General features: G+C 42.7%; 3 protein-coding genes across 10 annotated transcripts in view; 2 read left to right on the top strand and 1 right to left on the bottom strand.

Annotated features, from left to right (window-relative positions):
- Positions 1–2,184: 2,184 nt before the first annotated feature.
- On the bottom strand, positions 2,185–11,681 carry rsrp1 (arginine/serine-rich protein 1). 7 transcript variants are annotated; one of them, XR_010031946.1, is made up of 6 exons: positions 11,415–11,680; positions 4,833–5,520; positions 4,311–4,516; positions 3,822–3,959; positions 3,565–3,642; positions 2,703–3,233 (listed from the first exon to the last, which is right to left on the bottom strand). XR_010031946.1 is itself a non-coding variant. In XM_063183472.1 (5 exons), the coding sequence occupies exons 2-5, from the start codon at positions 5,512–5,514 to the stop codon at positions 2,424–2,426; spliced, it is 1,119 nt and encodes a 372-aa protein (XP_063039542.1). In that variant the 5' UTR covers positions 5,515–5,520; positions 11,415–11,668; the 3' UTR covers positions 2,185–2,423. The 7 variants fall into 7 exon arrangements, 3 of the variants coding, with proteins under 3 accessions (XP_063039542.1, XP_063039543.1, XP_063039544.1); XM_063183472.1 differs by lacking the exons at positions 3,565–3,642; positions 3,822–3,959 and adding an exon at positions 2,185–2,570 and having other exon boundaries at positions 2,682–2,765; positions 11,415–11,668; XR_010031944.1 differs by having other exon boundaries at positions 3,468–3,959; positions 11,415–11,681.
- A 195-nt stretch (positions 11,682–11,876) lies between these two features.
- On the top strand, positions 11,877–19,729 carry mgst3b (microsomal glutathione S-transferase 3b). Its single transcript, XM_063183475.1, has 4 exons — positions 11,877–12,193; positions 13,081–13,203; positions 14,013–14,085; positions 18,021–19,729. The coding sequence occupies exons 1-4, from the start codon at positions 12,068–12,070 to the stop codon at positions 18,119–18,121; spliced, it is 423 nt and encodes a 140-aa protein (XP_063039545.1). The 5' UTR covers positions 11,877–12,067; the 3' UTR covers positions 18,122–19,729.
- A 2,915-nt stretch (positions 19,730–22,644) lies between these two features.
- Positions 22,645–24,533, top strand: part of LOC134434842 (uncharacterized) — a 66,502-nt gene continuing 64,613 nt past the window's right edge. The window contains exon 1 of one of the 2 annotated variants that reach the window (XM_063183469.1): positions 22,645–23,245. In XM_063183469.1, coding sequence (XP_063039539.1) covers positions 22,697–23,245 — 549 coding nt within the window. In that variant the 5' untranslated portion in view covers positions 22,645–22,696. The remainder of the gene's footprint in view (positions 23,246–24,533) is intronic. The other variant, XM_063183471.1, reaches the window with a different exon arrangement.

Genomic DNA, 24,533 nt, shown 5'->3' with positions numbered 1-24,533 from the left:
CATATGAATCCGATGTGTGCGTGTAAGAGCCACATGCATTAATGTTATGAATTTCCCTCAGGGGTGTGGGTTGGGGAGGGCAGAGATAATTACCAGTTTGGTTTGGGGACAACTGATTTCAAAGGCTGGTGTGTGCAAAGAATTAGTGACATAAGTTGTTTATAACTCTGCCAAGCTTTTCCTCCTCTCCATGGCCCAGTCCCAGTGTGGTAGACAGACAGGCAGGATGAGGGGGGAAAGGGAGTAGTCAACACATCAACTCTCTGATACTTAATCCGGTCACCAATTCTGAGAGGAATTAAATTATTATTTTTTAACGATTAAATCGGTCAGTAGATAGTGTATTGTTGCCATTTGATGGGTTACAATTTGACATTCTATTCATTTTTAAGTCTGTTGTGATTACACAAGTAAATCCATAAAGTCGCAAGAGGTATTTGATTAGTTCCCAGCATTGTATGATCTATAAATAACAAGTCAAAGAGGACTACAGGCCTAAAAGTTGGATTGCCATTGGACCTGCATTTTTTGTGATGGCTAAAGTGTAGCAGACCAATTTTGTAACACGATCACATTACTGATTAATTCATCATCAGACGATAATGAATCCTGACCACATCAGTAGGCCTACGCATACCCACAGCTCATCCTACTTGTAAATTGTATCTTTAGATGGGTATCTGTATGCTCAATCTTGAATAGCAAACTTGATTAGATCACAGAGGTTTTTGGGCAGGCTTGGTCTCTGTGCCATGAATGATCAGAGAAGCAAAGGCCTCAAGGGTGTGTGTGTGTGTGTGTGTGACATCAAAGACCCCCCTGCCAAAAAAAACCCCAGATAAACAATGCAGGTAAATGGCTTTCTAAAATGCTACTCAGAAGATTGATGGTGTCTAGATGTTGAATCATTTGATGAAGAGAAGATGGCTCCATTTGTAAACTTGTTAAAAGTTCAAAGACAGACCCCTTGAATAAAAAATTAAACTCATGTGACTGTCTTGCACAGATGCTTGGTATCCGTGGCATTAAAACAGAAAATTAAACATCAAATAAACTTTGCCTGCGAGGGGTAACTTGAAAGATTTTTCTCAAGCCAAACTGAAAAGGCATTCTGTGTGTGACCAACAATGGAGGCCTTTGTGTGCATCTGTAAACATGGAGGGGTATTTTTTCCCCCTATCTTCAGAAGATCTGTCAAGATTCTTTTGTGGTTTTGTCAGGATGTTCTCGATTTAGGCGGCAGCGTTCCCTTGTGGCGGAGTATCTGGATGCATTAAGATGAACACAAGATATTGTACTGAAGTCTTCTCAGGGTGATGACAGAATAATTCCTTCCGAACGCTTATGGACACCACTGCATGCAAGGACGAGCAATGGACAGCGAAACGGTTACTCCAACATTGTTCTGTGCACTCACACAGCGTAGTAGGCCTGAAGTACAGCAGCCTGCACCTTTCATTGAGGTAGTCAAAGAAAAAGTAGTGATGAACAGAGGTTATACACCGGCTTGTCTGGGCATGGGCTACATACAGGTACTGGCCATATAATTACAATATCATGAAAAAGGTTATTTATTTCCGTAATTCCATCAAAAAGGTTGAACCATCATGGCTTGTAGAGATGCATTGCCCACATTTTGAACTATTCCAATAATTCATTTGTACATTTTAACACATTTTGGCCTTCCAGCACAAAAAAAAACACGATTTGAAGAATTCACATTATTAGAATATTGTAATGAAATAACCATTTTCTTTGAGAAAAAAAAAAAGAAAAAATTTGGGTCACAAATTGAGCCATTGCATGGACGTTATGGAAGAAGCCCAGATATCCTTGATGCTTTGCTGTCAGCTGTTTTTGTTTGTTTGATCTGGTGACCCTCACTTCACTCTTCAATATACCCCGTAGATTTCCATGCCACGTTTTGATGCTAACTGACCAGTTTAATTTTAACTCTCCAGAAATAAAACCCAATTCATTTTCAATGGGGTTTCATTTCTGGTGAGTAAGAATTATACTGGTGAGTTAGCACCAAAATGTGGAATGGAAATTTACTACCACCTAGTGACCGATAAGCCTCACTTCCACACGACTAAAAGCAGACACTCAACAAATAGTATGCAGTGTGGTGGTGTTTTGCGATGACTCATTTTGTAAGGGTTACAAAGGAAAAACCAGAAACAATTCTGAATTCACATTTTAAGTCTTTATTTAAAGACAGAATAGTACCACAAAAATATCCCACCTGTAGATTTTCTTCTTGCCTTCTTCTCAAATCCCTCAATTGTTTATACTGTACATCTGCAAGAGAACATCTAAGATGAATTCCACCCCCCCCCCCCAACTTTTATATACATATATACACATGATATATACACAATATGTACAAAAACCCATGCATTTAAAGCAGGGTTGCAAGTGAGTTAATGTTTGGATGATCGAGAGGTTGTGGTCTTGACTGTAACCCACTGTCCATAAGGTTTTCTGCTGCCAACGATGTCAACCCTGGGTGTTACCTTAGCCTCGGTCATGCCATGAGGTTTGCCATGTGTTGGCTTTGCAAAAGCGTTCTGTGAAGACATGAAAATACATTTTAAATTCACTTTTTTTCCAGTCACAATAATAAAGCAGAACAAGCAAACACATCAAACTGCTGTGGTGTTGTGTGGTTCTACACTTACATTGACGCTGAATGTGATTGGTTTCCTCTTCGGAGACGTCCTGGTACTCAACTCGTCATCTTCCTCCGACACAGTTTCTCTGACCTGCCAAAACATGGGGAACAAACTTGTTTAACAAAGTGAGCAAAGCATTATTTTTCTATTCACATTTGCCTCATTCTGACGTTTCTTTTTTAACTCAACAGAGGCATAGGTATTTCTCATCTAAATGTTGGTCTGTTACAATGACCATATTTCTGCATCATGTTCAATGGACAGCCAAAGATTTGTTGGACCATAGAGTTACAGTCCACATATGAATGAAAGAAAAATAATACAAATTCACTGATGAAAGAAAAAGAAAAAAAACACAAGCAAAGGAAACCCCCTTCTCTGTGATGATGCCGTTTCAGATCCCCCAACTTGCGCCACATCAAGGACGCAAACTTATCTTTGGTACACGGAGAGGGGAAGGGGGGTTGTTTCTTCTTCAGTTTTAAGCTTTCGGGTCAGGGATAGTCACTATAGTGCAGTCCGAGCGCCTGCACTTCCTCTGCAAGCTGGAGGACGGCTCTGCTAAATAACAACGCATCCGTTTCAACCAACAGCAACAAACATCAAACGTTTCTGTTATGCATGAAAGAGTAGAAGATCTTGCTGGTATACTACATGTAGTCAGATAATGGATACATTTGATATCTATGTGAATGTAGTGAGTGAGAGTTGGCATGAACTACATAAAATCGGTCTATACCAAGATGTCTACAATGCACTCGTAAACATGGTATACAAGTGATATGTACTTACAGTATTGACTACAGATATGTGTGACTTTTATCTGCTTCCTTTTTGAGTGTTGTGCAAATGAGACTTGAAAAAAAAAAGATCAACCCTTTCCACAAACCCGGTGGCGTCACATCACATGACCGCCCCCTCACACTCATAACTCCCGAGGGTGCTGGAGAGTAGCAGACCATGTAATCTGAAGAAGATGAATAAAACAAAAAGGCAGAGCACATGAAGCTAAAAGCACGTTCCTACAGACAGTCATACCAACGCTGTGAAAAAGTAACACATCCGCACTCACACCAAAAACAGGCAGGCATGCACTCATTCACACTCACAAACGCACTTCTTGTTTACTTATGTAGAAACCTTTACCTTCACCGGTTTCGTTACATGTCCACGAAAAGACTGGATGACTTGAATTACTCAAAGCTTCTGCTGTACTTAACACCCAGCATTTGTGGACTATTTATAATCAGCCTGTTCCTGGCCAGTCACAGGCCTGCAAATGCACTTTGGAAAGGAGAGGAAAATGGAAGTTATGGGAACGGACCAGTTAGATGTCAGTTTGAAATGTCCAACATTGTCATGTACTGCATGTCACTTCTTTCACAACTAATGAGTAAAAAACAATCTTTTCAGTGACCACCCAAAGAGGGCGTCTAACAATTTATGCATTTCCACTAGTTTTCACTTTTCTTGTGGCAAGCCACACGACCCAAAGAGATTTCATGATGAGGATACAACCATAAGGCTCATTCTGGAGTGTGGTCCATTAATGACTTTTTGTTTTGGATTTTGACAGTCATATTTCAAAAGACAGACAAAAAGGTGCTGTAATTCCCTACACGTGTTGACACCCACCTGTGTTGGACTCTGCCGGGACTCTGGTTCTGGGCTCACCAGTTTACTGTGCACTGGAGTGCTGCGATCTGGAGAAGGGGTGGCGCGCTCTGACGCGCTTTCTTCAGACAGCAGGTCGCGTTTCACACTCTCAGGGAACACCAGTCGCTCAGCGCCCACAGTCTTCGCTGCGTTTTCAGCGGCAATCTTCAACAGCTCCCTCTTTTCTGTGGAAAGAAAGCCCAGGAAGATATAGTGAGGCTTACATGTAACATGTAATAACAAGTTGTCGTCAGCAGAGGAAATAAAGGTACGTTAAACTGACTGTACATCTATTCAAAGGACCATGTGGCTCTATTCTTGAAGAAAAAGCAAAAAAAACCCCTTAAAAGTCCATGTAAGAATTATTACGACTTGATCTGGGGCCCAGTTGTGTCAAAACCAACTTTGTGAATCACTTCCCCTCCTTCAAAGATACTAGCAAACATGACGTGACCAGTTATCCCACCAGTAAATCACAAACAGTCCCAACACAACACTCACCATCTTGACTGAGATGGACGGAGGAGCTCTGGGATGTCCTGGACCTGCTCCTGTTGGACCTGGGGCTCCTACTGCGGGGGGAGTCGGGGAACCTGCAGCGGTACCGGCCCACAAAGCCTTGGTGCTGCCTGCTGCTGCTGCGCTCGGACCGAGAGCGGCTCCTGTAGCTCCTCTGGTGGTGGCGGCGGCGGCGCTCGGAGGACGGGGAGCAGCTGTAGGAACGAGAGCGTGCGCGGTAGCTACGATTCGCTGACGAGCGGTGATACCGCCTGCTTCTGCTGCCGTGGCGGCGGCTCTTATCTGGGGAGGGGCTGTAGGAGCGCGAGCGTGCCCGGTAGTGGCGAGGCGGAGAGTGGCAGTGGCGGCCGCAGCAGTGGCGCGGCGACGAACGCCGGTGGCAGCGCGGGTGAGAGCGGGAGCGAGACGGGCCGCTGGACGTTACGGATGAACCAGAGGAAGAGCTGCTGGACCTGGAGCTTCTTCTGAGAGAGCGCCTCCTCTGGCGCTTTGAGGAGTGAGCGGCTCTGCTGGTGCTCCGGCTGCTCCTACCACTGCTGCTGCTGCTGCGAGAGCGTGGGCTTGAAGAGGAAGAGCCAGAGGGAGCAGCTTGGTCAAAGATCAACCTCATACCCTCGCTCAGACGCGCTGTCTCAATCTGCATGTCTCTAGCAGTGGTCTTCATGTTTATCTGTGAAAACAACAAATAATAAAAAGAAAAATACAGTTAGAAGGCAGCTGTCTCTTTAGTAAACCATCTACAATACCTAGTGCATGTTATATCATATGCAAGAGGAATGGCCAAAGGACAGGTTGACATTGGAGAGTAGCCCCTCTCCTGGTGTGTGGCGCAGTCGGTCTGCAGCGCCCTGGCCTTGTCGCCTCCTCCTTTCCATAGCCCTTTGACTAGAATGGCTGGGAGACCTAATAGAGGCTTGCACAGTCTATTCACAACATAAACGAGCTGTGTAGTTGTTTTGCCTCTCAATGTCATCCTCCCTTTAAAACAGCCCTCAACGTCAAGTCTGTGGTGCCCAGGCCCGTACAGCACTTTTCTTGACTGCTGCAGTGCCCCATGGATGCGGGTGGAGTAGGTGGCGCTGGGAATAGCGGTGACAGCCGCCCCTGTATCCAGCTTGAATACATTCTCCTCCCCGTTCAGCTCCACCACACCAACCCATTCCTCATCCTCTCCTGCTGACCAAACTTCTCCAAGAAACGCGTAATCCTCTTCTTCGTCACTCACGTACCCCTGCGTGATGTCATGTACCCCTTTGGTAGACATGCTGCATGTTCTTGCGTAATGTTCTTTACTTATGGCTTCTACCTGCCCTGCTGCCATCTCGGCCCCCCTCAGCACCGGTTGTTGCTTCTTTACTGCCGCACTCTGCTTGACCTGCGTTACAGCCTTCTCTAAGGTGAGTTCTGCATCAAGTTGTAATCGTTCTGACAGTCTTTCATCTAGGATGCCCACTACAATCCTATCCCTTATCAACTCATCCCTTAGAGGTCCGAACTGACAATGTTCCGCTAACGTGTGCACGGCAGTAATAAAACTTTCCACATTCTCACCCGGCTGCTGGTTTCGACGGTTAAAACAGGCTCTCTCGTAGATCACGTTCCTCTTGTTTATGAAGTGCTTTTCGAACGCCTCCGTGACTTTCTTGTAATCTCAGGGTATATACAGCAATCTTGAAGTCAAATTTACTACCATTTAATACCCTTTTTCACTACCTTTAGATTTTTTTTACAACCATCGCGACATTCCGATTCCAGTATTAACAAGACATCTTTTGTAATTTCTACCTTCTAAACATTACATTACACTTTCGTGTTTTGCAAAAAGACGCCCGAAAGGGAGCAGTGCGATTCCAGAGTGCTGTTCAAAAGTCTGCTATGAACTAGGTCAGGTGGCTACTGTTGCGCGAATCACTGGTGTATGGAAAAACTGTGATAAACAGCGAATAAACAAAGATTTTTTTAAAATCAAAATGGTGCAACAAAAAAATACATTGTTTTTCAAAAATTAATACTTTTTGAGCAAATGTACTACTTTTAATGCCATTAAATTTTGACTTTTTAATTTATCACCTTTTAATACTTTTTAAAACCCTGCATACACCCTGAATCTGTCTTTTCAGCCTCTGTCAACGGCAGCGCGTTCAAAACATCCTCAGCCTCCTCTCCCGCCGAGTACATAAATGCGTTTACTTGAAACTCATCCGACTGTCTGTCGAGCCCTGATGCGATCCTATAGCGGTTAAAACGCTTGATCCACTTCGGCCAGTCACTCGGACAATTAAAGTCAAACTCACTCGGGGGAGGCAAATGCGCTAGCTGCGGCTGTGCTACTGCTACCGTTGGCTGGGCGACCGCTACCGTTGGCTGTGCTGATCGGCTCATTTTCTTCGTTGTCTGTCCCTATCTGTCGTCGTCTGTTTCTTTTGTTTTCCGTCGTCGCGTTGTCCACCACTATTCTGACACCATGTTACGTTATAGGTCCTATCTATAACTTACTGTGGGTTACTTTATAACAACTTGACAATAACGACAGAGACCGGACTGAAGTTAACCATTTATCTCAAGCTCAGGAACTGAAGTGGTACCCTTGACAACGGGCCCGTGCAATATATACAACGTGAACATTCCATTACAGAACAATACCAACAGCATTCGTGAACGCTGAAACAGCTGCCCAAGCAGACAATGTACAGAAACACTACACGAGAGAATCCTAACAAATTGTAAGATTAATTCACTTATTGGAGGGGTTTTGGCCGTGGTTGTAAATGTACATACAGTTCCGAAAGAGATTGGTGTTACTGTTACACAACAGTTAACATGGATTCGACCGCCCCAGAGATATACAAATCTCCATCTACGGCTCTGCTCCGCCCCCTTGAGGATGACCAGAGTTTCACATTACGCAACTCTGGAAATTTCCAGTGACCTCTCGTTGCCCCCGAAGTTCTAGTTGTTCACTGACAACGCGACGACGTTTAAAAAACAACAATCTTTTCAAACATCTAAACAAATTCCCATTTCCCATATCAATCAATATAAAAAAATAATACCCCACAGTAGCAACGCGGTAAGCTACGCCATCTTCAAAGTGTACTAAAATGTGAATCATGATAACCCTTAAAATGGCATCGTGGTGAGGCCTTTTGCTAACACAAAAATGTTAGCAATGTCGTGATGGCTGCCTGACAGCATTTTCCTCACACAACATATTGTAAGCGTTAAAGACGTAGGGAAACGACCGTTCCAACTGTTGTCGTTCAGATTTTTCCCGAGTGGAGCACGACTTTACACGAGTTTACACGAGTGAATAAAGTGAATCTGATTGGTCGTTTATCAAGAGGGCGGGATTGTTGAGGCGGAGAAGGTGTGCAAGCATGTTTGACTGTGGCCGGTTTCTCTTAGCAACGGGCCAACGCCAACGACGCTATCAAGAAGGAACGCGACATGGAAGAGGCCGCCAGGGTGGAAGAAACTTTCTCTGTAGAAGGCATACGAACATAATGTTTGAGCCCTTGCCTCGTCGCAACGCTAGTACGCCAGCCGAAGACACAGACGTCCAACCCCGTGAACACTGGAACGTAACTCAATGGTAAAGTAATAAAGAATGAGATTTCTATTAGACTTTAGCCATGTTAGCTACACTGCTCAGTTCGTGCTGCAGTGAACTGCTTTCTACATGTTTCGATCTGATAACCTACACTTCCCCTGTCTAAAATGTCAGCACCAAGCGTTTAACATGCCGTTGTTAATATGGTGAAGCATGTTGCATGTCAAATAGTATAACCAGACAGGGCAAAGTGTTGATGGTCCTCCCAGATACTCAGATCAAAGAGCATCGACAGAGGTTGTCGATGAAAACCTACACGCATAACATGGGCTACATACGGTAAACCTCGAGGGGAGGGGGAAAAAAAATCATAGATGGCCATACATGGTGAGGTGATAAGAAAGTAAGCATAGCAGACAAACCAAGGCTTCCAAAATGACAAAATACACTATTGTTTGGTAAGTTACTTTGTGACATGTTGCTGTATTGGAAACAGTTTTTCAAGCGGTATTACAAAGTGTTCCTCTGCCCTCTGTCAGTTTCGGTAGGCCTACACTGAGAGTCCATGATTACTGTACTGGTGCCATGGTGCCTTTGGTGTTAGTTACTCAAAGACTTAGTTATTACACACTGTTGCAAATTGGTCATTGATGTTTTTAGTGGCAAACATATCAGGGTGGTGTACGTTAATGTCACAACATGATTCAATCATCTACTGGATTGTTTAAAATATTATTTTGTACATCTCAAAGTAAGTAATTTACATAATTAATATAATATGGTACAAGCTGTGATTACATCACCTGACCTCTGCCACAAAAAAATGTCATTGACCCATATGCTGTAAACAACATTTTTCTAATGTTTTGTTTTCTGATCTATTACAGGTGGAGCTTTCCCATGACCAAGAGATGAACGCTAAACTTGATAGTTTTTTTCCCCCCTCCTCCTTCCTGCCTGCACTGTGCTAAGAAAGTCAGTATACAAAACAAAGGACTGCATTTCACAGATTTCTTTATTACAATTTCTGGGAATTGTACAATACAATATATAATAAATAATATCATTTAGTACAATAAGATGATATCATGAATATGATGTACATTTCAAACATGACAGATTTGTACAAATAAACATCAATTCAATCTATGTTTCCTATTTCACTTGTGACTGATAATTTTTCAGAAAATCAGAATAATGGGCCTTGGAAGTTTGTTAACATTGCACTCACAGCCCACATCTGGTTAACAGAGCCTACTAGTGTCATGGGTATGACGCCATCAAATATGTGTAACTCTTTTATTCTCCTTATCTTGCGATTGAGTCTTGCGATTGTTTGTGTTTCTGTGACTTCATCTGCACTGAAAGTGCCACTTGAGCCTAAAAAGGGTGGAGTCACAAGGGAGACATTTAATTTTGATAGCATTTCCTTAATTAGAAACCCTTTGTCTGCCATGACTTAAATCGCCTTCTTCAAGCATTGCTAGGATGCCGGACAATTCTGTAATCTCCTTCTCGGATATGGAGCCTGTGTACAGGTCACTAACGAATGACACCTCACCAGACGGGGCAATTCCAATCAGGCCTTTGAAAGTTGGGTTGTCCTTGTAATGGGAATAGATTTCGGAGTCAAGTACCTACAAACTAGGCGTTTGCACATATATTTCTGTACAGTCTAGAATGACTCTGGTGTCTGGGTAAGTGTTTTGAAAACAAGTAGGCATACATTAATCTACTCCTAACATGAAGTATAGATAGTTAGCCCAGGTGACACAGATTCTGCTCACAGTTGACTGTGAATCCTGTGTAAAATTACATCTGACCATCATCACACTGGAATCCCGACACACTGAACACTTTTATCTTTAAGTTGTGCTATTAACTTGTCTTGCTCAATGATGTGCTTGCGAGCCGCCTCAAGTTGTTCCTCTGGTGTCTCTGGCCTCTGGTGGTGGAACAGCATAATCATGGTACGGGTGTAGAGGAGGTACCTCTGCTGGAAGGGCAAAAAGACAACACCACTAGTTGTGACCAAACTGCCAATTCCTAACTGATATAAAACGGGATGCAGTAATGAATTACAAACTATGGTGCAATTCATTAACATACCTCAAGGCATCCCTTCTCTCATCAGGCTGGTTTTCATCCACCTCCATGGAATCCATACTGAAAAAGAAACAGGAGAGGAGGACAGGAGAGTCATAATATATACAGGGCAGCCGTGGCCTATAGACAGGTCATCAGCTGGGAAAATTAGGCCTTTCGTCCTACCGCACTTTTCTCTGTGGATTACTGACCAGAAGCCCTATTGGAAGAAATGAAATCATGGGGCCACGTCAATTTTTGCTCAGAATTCAATATGGCCGCCATTTTCCAAAATGACTTGTTTTCATGCATTATTACATTGTACTAAGGTGATATTCATGAACGATCAACTACTTTCAGCACTATTCTGTCCTATTTCCTTACATACATGTTTACAAAGGTTGACTAAACTAAAACAAATGAAATTAAAGTTGGCCACCTTGCAATATCCAAAGGAAAGTGCTGAAAATAATGATTGAAATGCACATACAGAGTCTTTGGCTGCGAAAATTAGGCCTAATGTCCTGTCAGGGTCTTCACAGTGGATTACAGACCAGAAGGCCTATTGAAAAAGATTCACCAGCTGGTTGCCATCTCAAATGTGCTCCAAAATTCTAAATGTTCTCTGTTTTTCAGAATGGCAGACTTTCATACATTTTTCTCAATATTGTAAGACCATAATTATCAATAAAGATAACCTATTTTCAGTGAAATCTCCTATCTACAGACGTGAGTACAAAGGTTGGCAACAGTAAGATGTAAATTTCCTATAGACAATATCCTAAGGATTGATGTCAGAAAATGATTGAATTACCCTGAAATATCCTCCTGAGTGTACTTTTGGTCTGACAATAAACCACCACCCGTCGAATTGTTGGTGACCACAAATTAAATCAATGTTAACCAGTCATGCCACGACAAGAACTTACCAGCAAGTTTCGTCAATTCCTTCGACGTTTGCTTAGCCACGCCGAACTTTCCAAGACGTAAGCTTAGCCTACAGAGAAAGTGTACTTAGACTATAACCTTCAACCCAAAGTCTGACTTTCCAGCGCAAGCTTCAAATATTTCCACTTATTGCGCCTTTCAAAAAATCGCAAAATGTCAAAATCAGACAGTAGAAGAGGGGATCAATCGACGTCGACCTTCCTGTTGGTCCTCAATGTATCGGTCTGACTAAAAATGGCGTTGACCGAAATATAATGGCTTCTGACGTCACCCACACGTTTCACTGTCGATAAGAAAATCGTGCTGTTTTACTCAAGGTAGCGTGAAATATATATGTGGAACATATCATTTTAAACAAGAATCGTGTTTTCTGCCCGTATTTCCAATGGAAAGATAAAACCGTATTCAGAATCAGAAAATAAACATGTAAAGCAGCCCTCCAACAACACGACTCACTTATCGCGAGATTCAGAATGTATCTTATCGTTTGGACTTCGAACGGCCTTTGCGCTAATACTTTTTGCGCAACTTCACACTTGTTGTTTGTAGAAGGAAAGGGCTGTGCTTGCACGGGAAAACTCCTTTGCGTACCAAGAAATTTAGAAGATTTAGAACTAATACATTCACTTTCGTGATGGATATTCTCGACGTGTTACCCTCGAATTTTGGCCTTGTGATCTTCACCTACCTGTACAGCTGGATCATGCTAGGATACTTAGCAGTTAAGGTTGGAGGGGCAAGAAAGAAATATGACGTCCAGGTAGGCTTAATTTAAGGTTAATAGATTATGTGTAACGGAGGCTAACTAGCACAGAGTTGGCGTGGAACGTTGGTAAAACCTCCCTCCGATAGCCTCATACAGTCTCGTGCCGTTGGGCCGAGAGACTAGTCTCTTGGCCCAGCGGTATCGTACTGTGTCTCCCATTGCCGAACCGTTGTAGTTGACGAGGTCGCACGTTCGATCCCCGAGGGGGGTGAACAGGTGCAAGATGACCTCCGTCACAGTGGTGCCGCTGACCCGGGATGGGAGTGAGGTTTAAGGGGGAGAGTGTAACGGAGGCTAACTAGCACAGAGTTGGCGTGGAACGTTGGTAAAACCTCCCTCCGATAGCCTCATACAGTCTCGTGCCGTTGGGCCGAGAGACTAGTCTCTTGGCCCAGCGGTATCGTACTGTGTCTCCCATTGCCGAACCGTTGTAGTTGACGAGGTCGCACGTTCGATCCCCGAGGGGGGTGAACAGGTGCAAGATGACCTCCGTCACATATGCATACGTATTATGCATATGTATACCCTATCCGCATTGCTAAGTGAGCAGACCCTGTACATTGGTGCATAACAGTAGGCTACTGTGTTTTGCATGTACCTGTAAACTAAGTAAAGTTACATGCCTTGTATGACACAGTGCTATACAATTACAATTATTATTATTAAAGTATAAAAGTTAAGTGGCTGATTTTGTGTAAATTATGAGCATACAGTTGTCCCTTTGTGTTGCCGAATTGAAGGAAGAAGTGTAAGGCCTGGTGAAAACTTGCTAACTTAAATAACAAAGCAGGTGCCTAAAGTGTGATGATATCAGTAGGGCGACTTGTTTTTCCTGTAGCAGCTACCTCCTCATCCCCCCATGACTTGACTGTCTTTTACAGTATCCGGCCATGTACAGTGACAAGGAGCCCGTGTTCAACTGCATTCAGAGAGCCCACCAGAACACCCTGGAAGTGTACCCCCAGTGGCTCGTCTTTCAGACAATTGCGGCGTTGGTGTACCCTGTAAGTTATAAGTCAAACATCTATCTTAATGACAAAGAACGAAAGGTTTGATAACTGTCTTGGACAATATTACATTGCATTGCATTATTATTATTATTATTATTATTATTATTATTATTATTATGAGAACAATAATTGCTGTAGAATATCTGCATGCACAGACGTGCACTGATTTGAAAATGTTGCATGTTGATGATGGTTAGATTTCTAATTCAAGTTTCAACTATTATGCGACATTTTCAGCCCACATTACAGTTATCATTGCATGAGGCTGAGGCCAAGTCGAATGAGGCCAGAGGTTTTGACCTTTGGACATTGCTGAATCACTGAAAGGGTGAATGACCACCACATGCATTGTAGAGATAAGGCTTGAATGCATCCACGCCTTGAATTTTTGGTATGGTACTAGGGATGCACCGATCGGTATCGGCACCTGATACTGCTCATTGTACTCGTACTCGTCAAACACTTGCCGATACCAGCTACGAGTACTACTATTACTCAAAACAATGCAAAATATCGTCATGTTCTTTGGACTTGAAAGCAGCATGGAAAAAAGTGCCACCTCATACATTTAATAACATTTAAATCTACATGGAAATGGACAATAAAAATATCACAGGTGGGAAAAAACAAGGCCATGCATTTATTTTCATTGTATTTTGGTGGTAAAAGGTATCGGTATCGGTACTCGGTATCGGCAAGTACACGCATTAATGTACTCGTACTAGTATCGGTTTACAAAAAAGTGGTATCGGTGCATCCCTATATGGTACTTTACATTCTTCCTCCCTTGCTTTGCTTACCAGGTTGCCGCATCTGTGCTTGGGGCAATATGGGTGACCAGTCGGTTCTCTTATGCCTGGGGCTATTACACTGGAGGTAAGCTCACTGGCAAGCAGTGGAACCATTCTTCATCTAGTCTCTTAAAGGGACAGTTTGGTAAATTTCAACATGCAGTTGTATTGCTCACGCTACCCTTGACTTGTCAGTACCTGGTGATGCCACATTTTTCGGCTCAGCCCTTTCCGAGATATGAGCAATTCTAATGGGGGCAGCATTTGTTTACATTTTAAAAAAATGAAACATAGGCCAACTCCAAATATTTTCCCAAAAGGTACTGCTGTTTGCTAGTTGTCTGCTGATGTTTTATAACCTTTTGGATGTTTTTGGGAATAAATAAAAATGTTTTTCTGAAATGTAAACAAAGAGCTGCCCCCATTACAATGACCAGGATCTCGGAAACGGTTGAAGAAGAAGAAAAAAAAATCTCAGGCACTGACAAGTCCAGGGTAGTGTGAGCATTACAACTGCATGTTGAAATTGACCAAACTGTCCCTTTAACTTTGTTGTATCTGAACAAAGTTAGCACCATATTGTTACAAATCAGGTAACATAAGGGGACAGACAGAAAACGAAAGCTCAAAAAGGGTTTTTTAATGACGAATGTCTAGGGGGGTTTTACAAAGAATGCGATGGAGCATCAAAGCTCATAATCTAAAACAAAATAAAAGACAAAAAGGCATCAAAGGCACAGAAAACAGGACGGCAAAAACGGGTCAGGAGTGAAGTGTGTCCTCCAGCAGTCTTGCGGTAGTCCATTTGAAGGGCTGCCGCAGGTATACCCAATTAGTGAACCAGGTGTGGATCATCCGGTTGATAGGATCACAGACATGTATAGGAAGACTAGATACGTCATCGCGTATTTCAAGCACGTCCGCACAGGTCGGCCATATTAGAGCAGCCTAAACTCTCCACAGACCCTCCGTTACACCTGAAGTAAACTGAAGAGTTGAAACGTTGGGATACTTAAAAATGTATTCTGTTGCTTCGCTGAAATATTGACACGTGTTTATAAATGGTAGGGCTCCTTAAAACTTAAGTGTAGACTGGGGTAAAACGCCCAGGAGAGTAGGCCTAGTAGGCCTATGCTTCCCACTTAACCTATTTGTCCAAAAAATTAGATAGACCTACAGCTAATACACATTTTAATCATTGCTGTGCATTACGTTGACGGCATGGATATATTCATTGCATCAAATTATAGACGACAGAGATGACGTACTGGAAGAGAGATGTAGCCTACAGCGCAACAAGTTAATTCTATCTGGATGGCTTTAGCGTCACGACTCATTTTGAACACAGGGTGGAGCTGTCGAAACCAAAGTAGAATGTAGACTTAAGTGAACGTTTATTTGTTATTTTACTGAAAATATAAAAGATTACTTTGTGCATTTGTTTATGGGGTCTATTTAATTACCTGAATAAGCCTACTGAATTATATTATACATGATTTTAGACCTATGAACATTATAATATAATGTAATATAATATAATAATAATGTGAATATTCATCACTATGCATTACAATAATACTTTCGTTTGGAATTTTTATACTGTTTAAAAAACCAACTCTTTCGAAAATCTAAATATATTTGAGGGAATTATGGCCATCTGAAGAGTATGCAACACCAAAAACTCACTGCAATTGGTTGAGCCAGCCGGCTGCGCTAACATGGTCGCCATGCGCGGACGTTCGACTTGCATCATGGGAACTCAGACGACGCATCTAGTGTTCCTATAGGATGTCTGTGGATGGGATGACCACCGATCACGTCCCCCTGCTATTAACAACAAACAGACATTAGATCCAAAAAGCACTGTGGTGGAAAGACACCCCCATCCCAAAATGGTGACTATAGTCTCCATAAAAGAAAATAGCCAGAAAAAGCATTAAACATAAATTGCATGTAAAACTACTCAAATCCCCATCAGGCTGGAACTTGGGCAATTCTTCAGCCGGACATGAACTGAATTGTAAAGGACAGAGCAAAGATTAGTGCACAGGAACAATTCCATACATAAAAAATAACAAAATCAGTCATCAAATGACATTTCAGATGGAATTGACTGTTTTGTATAACATTTAAATCAAGCTGACAACTATGTCAGTCAAAGGATCATTTGGCGATACCAAGCAAAAGGAAATGGCACGCAACAACTACCATGGCAGCCTTTCAAACAGGTAACGGTCAGACATGGCAGCACACATAAATGAGGACAGGAGCCGGTAACTGCGTTTCAGATTTGTCGGGTCCTCAACTCGTGGTACTACCAACTCAGAATTTCCAGGACAGTCGGGTGGTTTAGGTTTCCTCAACTGCACGTCATTAACATGCTGCTTAACAGCATCTAACTCCTCGTTGGAGTGGCAGAATTTGGAGGTTGCCAGACGCGGATGGCGCTTTCGTCTGCAAAACTGCTGTGTCGGTGACAGCAGGGGAACAGGGTGGACCCGCATCATGTCTGGCCAACTTGTGAAGGAAGGTTTGTGCTGCGGCGTTGGGTGCAGTCTAGAACTGAACGTCGTACGAACTCCAGGCCTTACCATGACTGTGGTGGCTACTTGAGCATCTGGCAACATCTGAGACTTAACGGTCTTTACTCGCACACAGATGGGATTGATGTTTTGGCACGCACACGCACAGCTAACAGGGGTAAACGGCACTGGAGGCTCTGCCACAACCTCTTGTGGTGTCCCTGAACGAAGAACGTTAGAGAGACTTATGTCATTACCCAAGAGCAGTGTTACGCCTGGTATGGGCAAGGACGCACAGATGGCAACCACCACCTCGAACCACCACCAATAGTCTTTATCAGCAATTTACTATGAACCGTTTCTGTTAGCCCTCTAAACCATCACCGCATACCCTACAGAGTATCCGATTCTGATTCCGAAACATCAACTTCATCATCATTAACTTTATTCTACACCCAAGGTCCAACTTTAAGGAGAAACGCAGACCCATACACACATATAATGAAAATGAAAGAGAATAATGAATCATAATTAAAAAAAAAACATAGACTACTCTGTTGAAGTTTAAAATGGTTGTATCTGTCTTGCTCTAGCATCTTGTAATGGCATCCCACACACTTCAAACTTCAAATACTGTAGGACACAGTCAACATCATCAGTTGCAAACAACCCTTTGGTTCACTGACTGGTTAGGTAGTCCTCCACAAGAAAAGTCCATGTCAAGGGAACAAAAACCAGACGTTCGGTTCAAAGGGAACCAAAGCCAGACTAGCCTGGGCGAAAGCCGACTGTTGAGTCCGTCAAACATTCTGGCGAAAGCTAATAGGACTCCATCTCCGTGGAGGGTGGGAGATGGTCTGATCTTACTCTGCCATTTAAATTCATTGGATTTCCAAATTTAAATTAAAATCCATATTGTGCTTCATTAGCATGTCTGTAACAATATAGTGTCGCAAAAGCATACAAATAACAAAAGTGTGAATAGTGTTACCTTAACCAATCAGTAACAGACTTCGCAGGTTAGTTCTGTGTCACCACTCTCAACTGTTTGCTAATTGGCTAAACAGTGAGCAAACCGAGCTAGGAGGGTTTCGCCAGACTATGTACTCCACCCAAAGATTTTGGCTCCGTCCACACAAAGTATGGCATCGCCAGGTTAAAGCCAGACCACCTTAGGTACAAATTGAAACAAAGCACAAAATACTGGTTTATATGCTTGACTGTACAGGACCAATGCAAATACAGCGGCAAAAATCTGCATTTCTTTAACGAAACAGAACGAATTCACTGGCAACAAAGTTTTTTTTGACATTTTAGAGTTGCAAATCAGAACCCTTGAAGCGAGTGTTACCTTCTGTAATTATTAATTAATATCCATTTTACTTTGAAATGTTCTGTTTTTGTGTGTGTGTGCTTTTTATTAATCATACACTGTGTTGGAAATTAATGCTCTGATTTATTCTCAATTGTTTGGCATTGTTGTGCTTTTCTCATTCAGATCCTGGAAAGAGGATGCGTGGTGCCTACGGCTACATTGGATACTTTGGAGTCATCTTTCTCTCAATTTCTATTGCTTTGCAACTTCTCAAAGTGCTTTAAGCATCTACAAAGAATACAAACCGTACAAAGGAAATCTTTGTCATTAGCATGGCACATATCTAAGTTCAATATCATGAATGTGGATAAAGGTAACATAATCAAGGGTGTTTTTATATATTATTATAACCGTTTTTTTTCTCCCGATCTGATCAATGCACTGCTTCCAAACTCTAAATGTTTAGAGCACTTAATTACAGTTCCTTTCAGTAATATCAGAAAAAAAACATTCCAGGTTTTCACCTCCCAAAGTAAATGAATTATCAGTAATGTAACTTATTAGCCAGGGCTCATCCATACTTCCTGTGACTCTGTACCAAAGTTTGTAACCGAGTCAGTGAAGCTGGCTGTTTCTTCCATTTCCAATGAACATCCAGCATGTTCAGCATGCAGTCAGCATGTCCAGTGATTGTGGACTGAAGTTAAAGGCAAGCCTTTACTAGTTCTATTATTGGCCCTGCTGGTAACAACAACAGGGGAAAAAATGTTCTGATCGATTGAAGCTTCGATCAGGAGCATAGAGAGGCATTGGATTATGCGTATGTGAAGTCCGGCCTCTGAGAAATCTCAGGATACTAAAGCTTAGCCAGAGTAGAAGCTTGGAAGAGCTGTGTAATCAGAAGAGGCAGGCTAGTAACTTGCAGATAGCAAGCATTACACTCAGTTTTGCAGAGATGTATCCTCACAGAGATGTAATACAGCATAGTGATTCACACAATTTAATCAGACCTGTGGACAGTTTGCTTTAGATGTTTTGATTAGACTGCTATTTTTTGTGTGGAAAGTGGCCATATGTGAAATAGAAGTCCGCAGAACAACGTGGTGGCAACGTTGTTGTATTTGGAATATTTTTGATTGCTTTCCTCACTTGACTTGAATGTTTTTGGCAGTGAGAGCTGAGAACACAGTTTTAAGATTGAATGGGTGTAATATTATAGCTTATTCACTTTGAATTGTGTTTAGGGCCACTGAAAGATGGAAAACATATATGGTATGTTTTTAAAAAAAATTCTGACAAATGAAAAATGGGAAATAACTGAACACTACCGATGGCTTTTTCATGCAACATGCCAGCCCATTTGCTTGTTTATGAATTTGGAAACACGAAGTGGAACAAAGATGAAATGGCAAAGAGCGCTTGGGAAAATAAACTGTGTGCACATATTATTTCTGTTCTGAGGAAAAGGCAAAACCAAAGTGAAAGTAGTTTTGTTAGTATTTTTTCATGTTAATTATTTTTCTGTAATGAATTGAGCATTTGAAAACATCAGCTCTCCCTCTACGTCAGTATAGAATGGGCTGTAAAAAATTATATGAAGGAGCTTCTTTTCTGAACTGTTGGTTTTTTTACCTTTCAGAATGATCAGTTCTAGTTGGGATTTCTGATTGTTGGATTCATTAAGATGAGTCGCCTCAAACTCAGAATGTTCTTCAGTTGAAAGTGCGTCCTGAGCGGTCATTTAAACTGTGAATATGATTTAAGATAATAGAACATTGAAATGAATCATGCCATTCTATTGCAGTGCACGGTCATTTACTATAATAGCCATTGATATTCTGTCTATCTGTACAAACATGTGGTCTTTCAACAATAAAGTATTTTGCAGCGTAGCAATTATGTTTGTTATTACCTCCGCCAGGAGGTTATGTGATCGCCCGAATTTGTGTGTGTGTTCGTCACGCTGCTACTACATGGCCTGCCACAGGGTGCGCAAAGACCACTGAGGAGGAGCCCTGAGCAGCACCACTTACTAACTGGCGTAGGCTACTAGCCTGGGCGAATAGCCGACTGTTGATTTCGTACATTTCTTTGATTACACAAGGTAAACTCTTAAAGGCGTATGCCACTATTTTGGGGCTTAATACAGTTAAAATTGTTGGCCAGGGTTTATAAAGGTGGTAAAGTGTCTTATTTTCAATGTTAAGCGTTGTCTTGCTTCAAGGCAAGTTAAAAGAGGGAATATGTCGCTAAGCTAGTGAAAGTCAATGGATCCGTGTAGCATTAGGTTTTCATAAAAGGAAAATTCATTTCCATACTCAGATTTAAGAAAGATATCAAAGGAAATTATTTCAGTGTAGTCTGAATTTATGTTTGCAACAGGAGATTTTCTTTTCCATAAATTGACCATTTATTTAAATCTTTCCCTATTTCAATTATATTCTTAATGCATTATACCATGATGAAATGTTTCCACCTCAAACCACCTCACAATGTTTCCACACTTCTTCACCCATACAAAATAAATGCACACAAGAGTCTGAATGTCCCTAAATCTAATATTTTCTAATATTATCCTTTGTACAATGGGAATTACTTTATGTTTGCCGGTTTAATTGCTGTGCTCAGAGTACTGTATATCTAGGCCTATAAAGGAGGATCAAGAGGCAGACTGATGTGAAGAATATATAGAATACAATAGAAAATAATTAGAATAGAATAGAGTGAACAGATGGCATACTGTGTGTGTGTGTGTGTGTGTGTGCGTGCGTGCGTGCGTACGAATATACAAAGGACATACTCAGGCTGGTATTGCACATCAGTCATCCAAAGTTATTGCATAGATTGTCTTGCTTAATGTACATATTTCAGCTGAGATGGCCACTCTGTGACAAATATAACCATTTATTACAAGGCCTTTGTTCTGTAGTACAGCAAGAATTCAGCTCAACACATTGCACTGTATCAATTATTGCACAACAACCGGAGGATGGAAGGAGATCAGGGGATCGAGAGATTGTGATGAACAGTCAGACAGTCCATGTGTGTGTGAAATGTGCTTTTAGTCTTTGGTCCTTACTTTGATGATACATCTGTACTGCCAATGATACATCTGTAGAGAGCCAAGAACTCAGAGCCAGGATAATGTCCAAGGCAATGTTTTAGCTCTGTTGAGACAGTGAGGTTCAGAGAGGGCTAGGTCTATTCAAGCCAAAGAGGCTTGAGACAAGAGGGCTTACTCACGTCATAACAGCGTAGTAGGAAATGATGGCGAGGGGAGTACGGAAATGTTATTCATTGTGGAACAGGTCATAGGACAGCGTGAATGTCTGTCAGCTGTCCTTAATTACCCCCAGCAATTACTGCTGACCAACAGCTGCCGTTACTTGGCCACAAATTATCCATCATGGTGTCGCCCTAACTGACCATGTGCAAGGGAGTACGAAAATGGCATCCATCGCACCCACTGACCAATGACCATGCGCAAGGGAGTTAATTTTCCATCCACTCGTGTCCTCAGGCAACGCCCCCGTACTACACCGTGGCCAATGCATTCCCCGCCAAGAGATTGTTCTTTCTCTTGAGTTTCTTTGATTCAAGCTATAGGTGTGCCTCCTGAAGGCAGCAATGATCTCTTTGGTTTTCTTTTCATTCAGAGCTAGAGAAATTTGTCTCTGTACGCCAGGCTGCCACCTTCAGTCCCTTTTGCTGCTGACTGTTACGACAACCTGGCTCAAGGTAGCCAAAACATAAAAGGAGGACGGAGTCAGGTGTGCAATATTAGTAGTCATAATTTATTTACATGTTTCAACGCACCCAAAAGACATAGTTTCCAACGTTCCAATATTCAATTGCACAACGGACCAATATTACAACGCACATATTCAACGGACCAACGGACTAATTCAACGGACCAACGGACTAAACATTTCAACTGACCAACGCACAATATATTCAACGGACCAACGCACACAATGCTTCAAATATTCAACGGCACATGTTAAGGAAGGGCATCCTGGGTTTTAAGGCCCTGAAGGGGCAAGCAACCCAGCCAGCAACAGAGCGACACATGCTCTGCCTTCGCTGCCTCCCTCTCTCTCTTGAATGTGGCTTCAGACTGGCTTTTAAAGGAGGTGGTTGCACCTGTGCCCAATCTCCACTCATTTGGTCATCAGTCATCAGGTCACCTGCCAGCAATCAAGCACCTGAAACACATAGACACCAAGAAGCAGCAGAGAGGATAGCCACGCCCCTTGGGGCGTAACACTGACCATACTGCAGTCATGGGTATGGATAGACTTTAGATGGGGGGCTCAGCATGCAGCTATGTGGGGATCCAGCCCTGCTGAACAGGGAAGCAGGAGGAAAAGAGAGTCTGTCTGTTATTTTCTGTTGGTAGAATTAAAGTATAGACTTTAAATTGGCCTAGTTAAAATATACTGGAGTGTACATTTGCAGTGTATCAATAATGGTGCTCAGCTGGAGAGAGAGAGAGAGCCAAGGGCAGGCAGTAGAGTAAGTGGTAGTTTTAAGGTGCCTAGTATTATGGTCGTGTTCTATTTGTGGAAGCAAAACTTATCCAATGTACCATTTGCCCAAGAGTGTAGACTTGAAAAAGATATGACTGGAATTCATCTTTGGATCACAACCGTCGTACCCATTGACTCTCAATGGTCGTAGCCCATGTCGTTAGCTGTGTGTTCAAAGCATTTCCATGAAAGCGACTTCGTTAATGCCGGTGCTTACAACGTGGTTTTGCGTCGAAGTTAATGATTAAATGGTTTATGAAACGAAAACAAAGTAAAGGAATTTGACCATTTCCAGGACAGATTCTGAAAGTTCTAAGCCTTGTGAATAAAATGGGATATTGTCTGGGACTCTGGGTGATATTTTGTCCTAAAAGTCATGTTAAAACGTTCCCAAAAAGTGTTTTTTTCGCGACATGCAAATTTTATGCAAATGATATGCGTGACATAGAAGGGGAAAGTTCACCTCATTCCACCTTGTTCAGAGCAATGGCGGCTAGTACCAAAACAAAGCGCAGTGTCAAGCAGTGTGTTGCTGGAGGGCCGAACGGTGCCAGTTGCAGAAATGGCTACTTGACAGAAGGAATATCTTTGCACAAGTTCCCTTCTGTGAAGAATGATGGAACTGTGGCCGACAAAGAGAAGGCTAAAACAAGGGCTCTGTGGATCCAATTCGTACGCAGGCACCGGCTTGGTTTTGAAGCAAGCTCGTGGTCACTGTTGTGCTCGGCACATTTCCACCCCTCGTGCTTCACCGCAAATGTGGAGATCGCGGGCATGGTTGGACTGAAGAGAATGCTATTGCCTCAAGCAGTTCCAACAATTGACATCGCCGGCGTGCAGACTGAAACTGCCCTTGTAACTGCTCCGGCACAAAGACAGGTGAGTGCACTGCTTTGCTTTAGGCTACTCGTTTTACCTTGTCCATCTGCTTTGTATGTTGTTTTCAGGAGAGGGTAATGCACATTACATGCCACACCGATGCGAATGCTCTCGGGATATGCACTTAAAAAAAAAAATGCCATTCAACTGATCAATGGGTTTGGGAGGATATCGCGCTTCAGCCTCCTTGGTGCTCTCGGACGATCAGCCAACTCACAGACTGGGCTACTGCTTAGCGAATAAACGGAGATGCATATAGCGTAGTTCTAGGCCTACTTTGAAGCGTTTGATTGTTTCCCACACAGCAAAAGTACACCGTAATGGATCCGCCCCGGAGTCCACCATCCGGAGGCCATCCTCCGGAACGGATCCGGTAAACGGGGCCGTATCGGCGTCCACTTGCACGCCGCCTATCATCCGACGCGGAGGCGTGGTGCGGAGTCAAAAGGGACCCGTTTGTCACCCGCAACGGATCCGCGCGCAGAAGCGTACCTCCGCAGTGAGCCCGGTTCGGAGGCGCGACATCCGATGTGGACTCATTACGTGTCCACTTATTGCATCCGTCACGGTTCCACTACTTTTTATCAGTTACGGACCCATTCCGGACTCATAGATGTTCCGGGCCGGGACCATTTTGGATCCGTGCTCATAAAGTTACTTTCTTATTATGCTATAATCCCAATAAACGAACACTAAACCAGTTAACCGTTACAAACAGCATTTAGATTTAATTCTACAGATAACACAGACCTGGCCTAGACACCGTTTAAACAAGATCCCGAAAAAAACACAACCTGACGAAGAACTTCACTCATCATGATTTTTTATTTATCTTGACATAATTTTTCTGTCTCACTGTCATGTTGAACAATCGCGTGTCGTGGCTGCCTTCTCTTCCTTCCCTCATCAGTCGACGGGGAAACATCACATCAGCGCTCCGATCTGAAAAGGCAACAGAGCTAAACTTAGAGCTTTCATTTAAATTTCGTAAGATGACAATCAGACATTGCATTGCATATGGAATGGACAACGCTCTTTCACATCTCTATCCCGTGACAGTAATGATGTTGAATATTATAAGATGTACAATGTCCTACTTACTCTTGGTCCGTAAAAGCCGGGAGACAGGCGGACATCACGGTAGCAGGGTGGGTAACAGCTGGCTAGCCCTGTCCGACCCAGAGGTAATTCCACCTGTTTACTGTTGCACAAGATTAAGAACAAATTCAGATATTTGTAGCCCAACCACGGACATCTGTATCAAACTATGAGCCCAGCTACTTCATTC

This window comes from Engraulis encrasicolus, chromosome 19 (genome assembly GCF_034702125.1).
Source record: "Engraulis encrasicolus isolate BLACKSEA-1 chromosome 19, IST_EnEncr_1.0, whole genome shotgun sequence".
In the NCBI taxonomy this organism is placed as follows: Eukaryota; Metazoa; Chordata; class Actinopteri; order Clupeiformes; family Engraulidae; genus Engraulis; species Engraulis encrasicolus.
The sequence above is the reverse complement of the archived record's forward strand: the minus strand, read 5'-3'. Positions and strand labels throughout refer to the sequence as shown.

What these genes read in the sequence shown, in the direction of transcription:
- rsrp1 (XM_063183472.1), bottom strand. Translation starts at nt 5,514, where the DNA reads ATGAAGACCACTGCTAGAGACATGCAGATTGAGACAGCGCGTCTGAGC. An exon ending in CGTCCATCTCAGTCAAGATG is followed by an intron (nt 4,517 to 4,832) that starts GTGAGTGTTGTG and finishes TTCTTTCCACAG; the next exon opens with AAAAGAGGGAGCTGTTGAAG. An exon ending in CAATCACATTCAGCGTCAAT is followed by an intron (nt 2,571 to 2,681) that starts GTAAGTGTAGAA and finishes ATGTCTTCACAG; the next exon opens with AACGCTTTTGCAAAGCCAAC.
- mgst3b (XM_063183475.1), top strand. Translation starts at nt 12,068, where the DNA reads ATGGATATTCTCGACGTGTTACCCTCGAATTTTGGCCTTGTGATCTTC. An exon ending in GAAAGAAATATGACGTCCAG is followed by an intron (nt 12,194 to 13,080) that starts GTAGGCTTAATT and finishes TGTCTTTTACAG; the next exon opens with TATCCGGCCATGTACAGTGA. An exon ending in CTGGGGCTATTACACTGGAG is followed by an intron (nt 14,086 to 18,020) that starts GTAAGCTCACTG and finishes TTTCTCATTCAG; the next exon opens with ATCCTGGAAAGAGGATGCGT.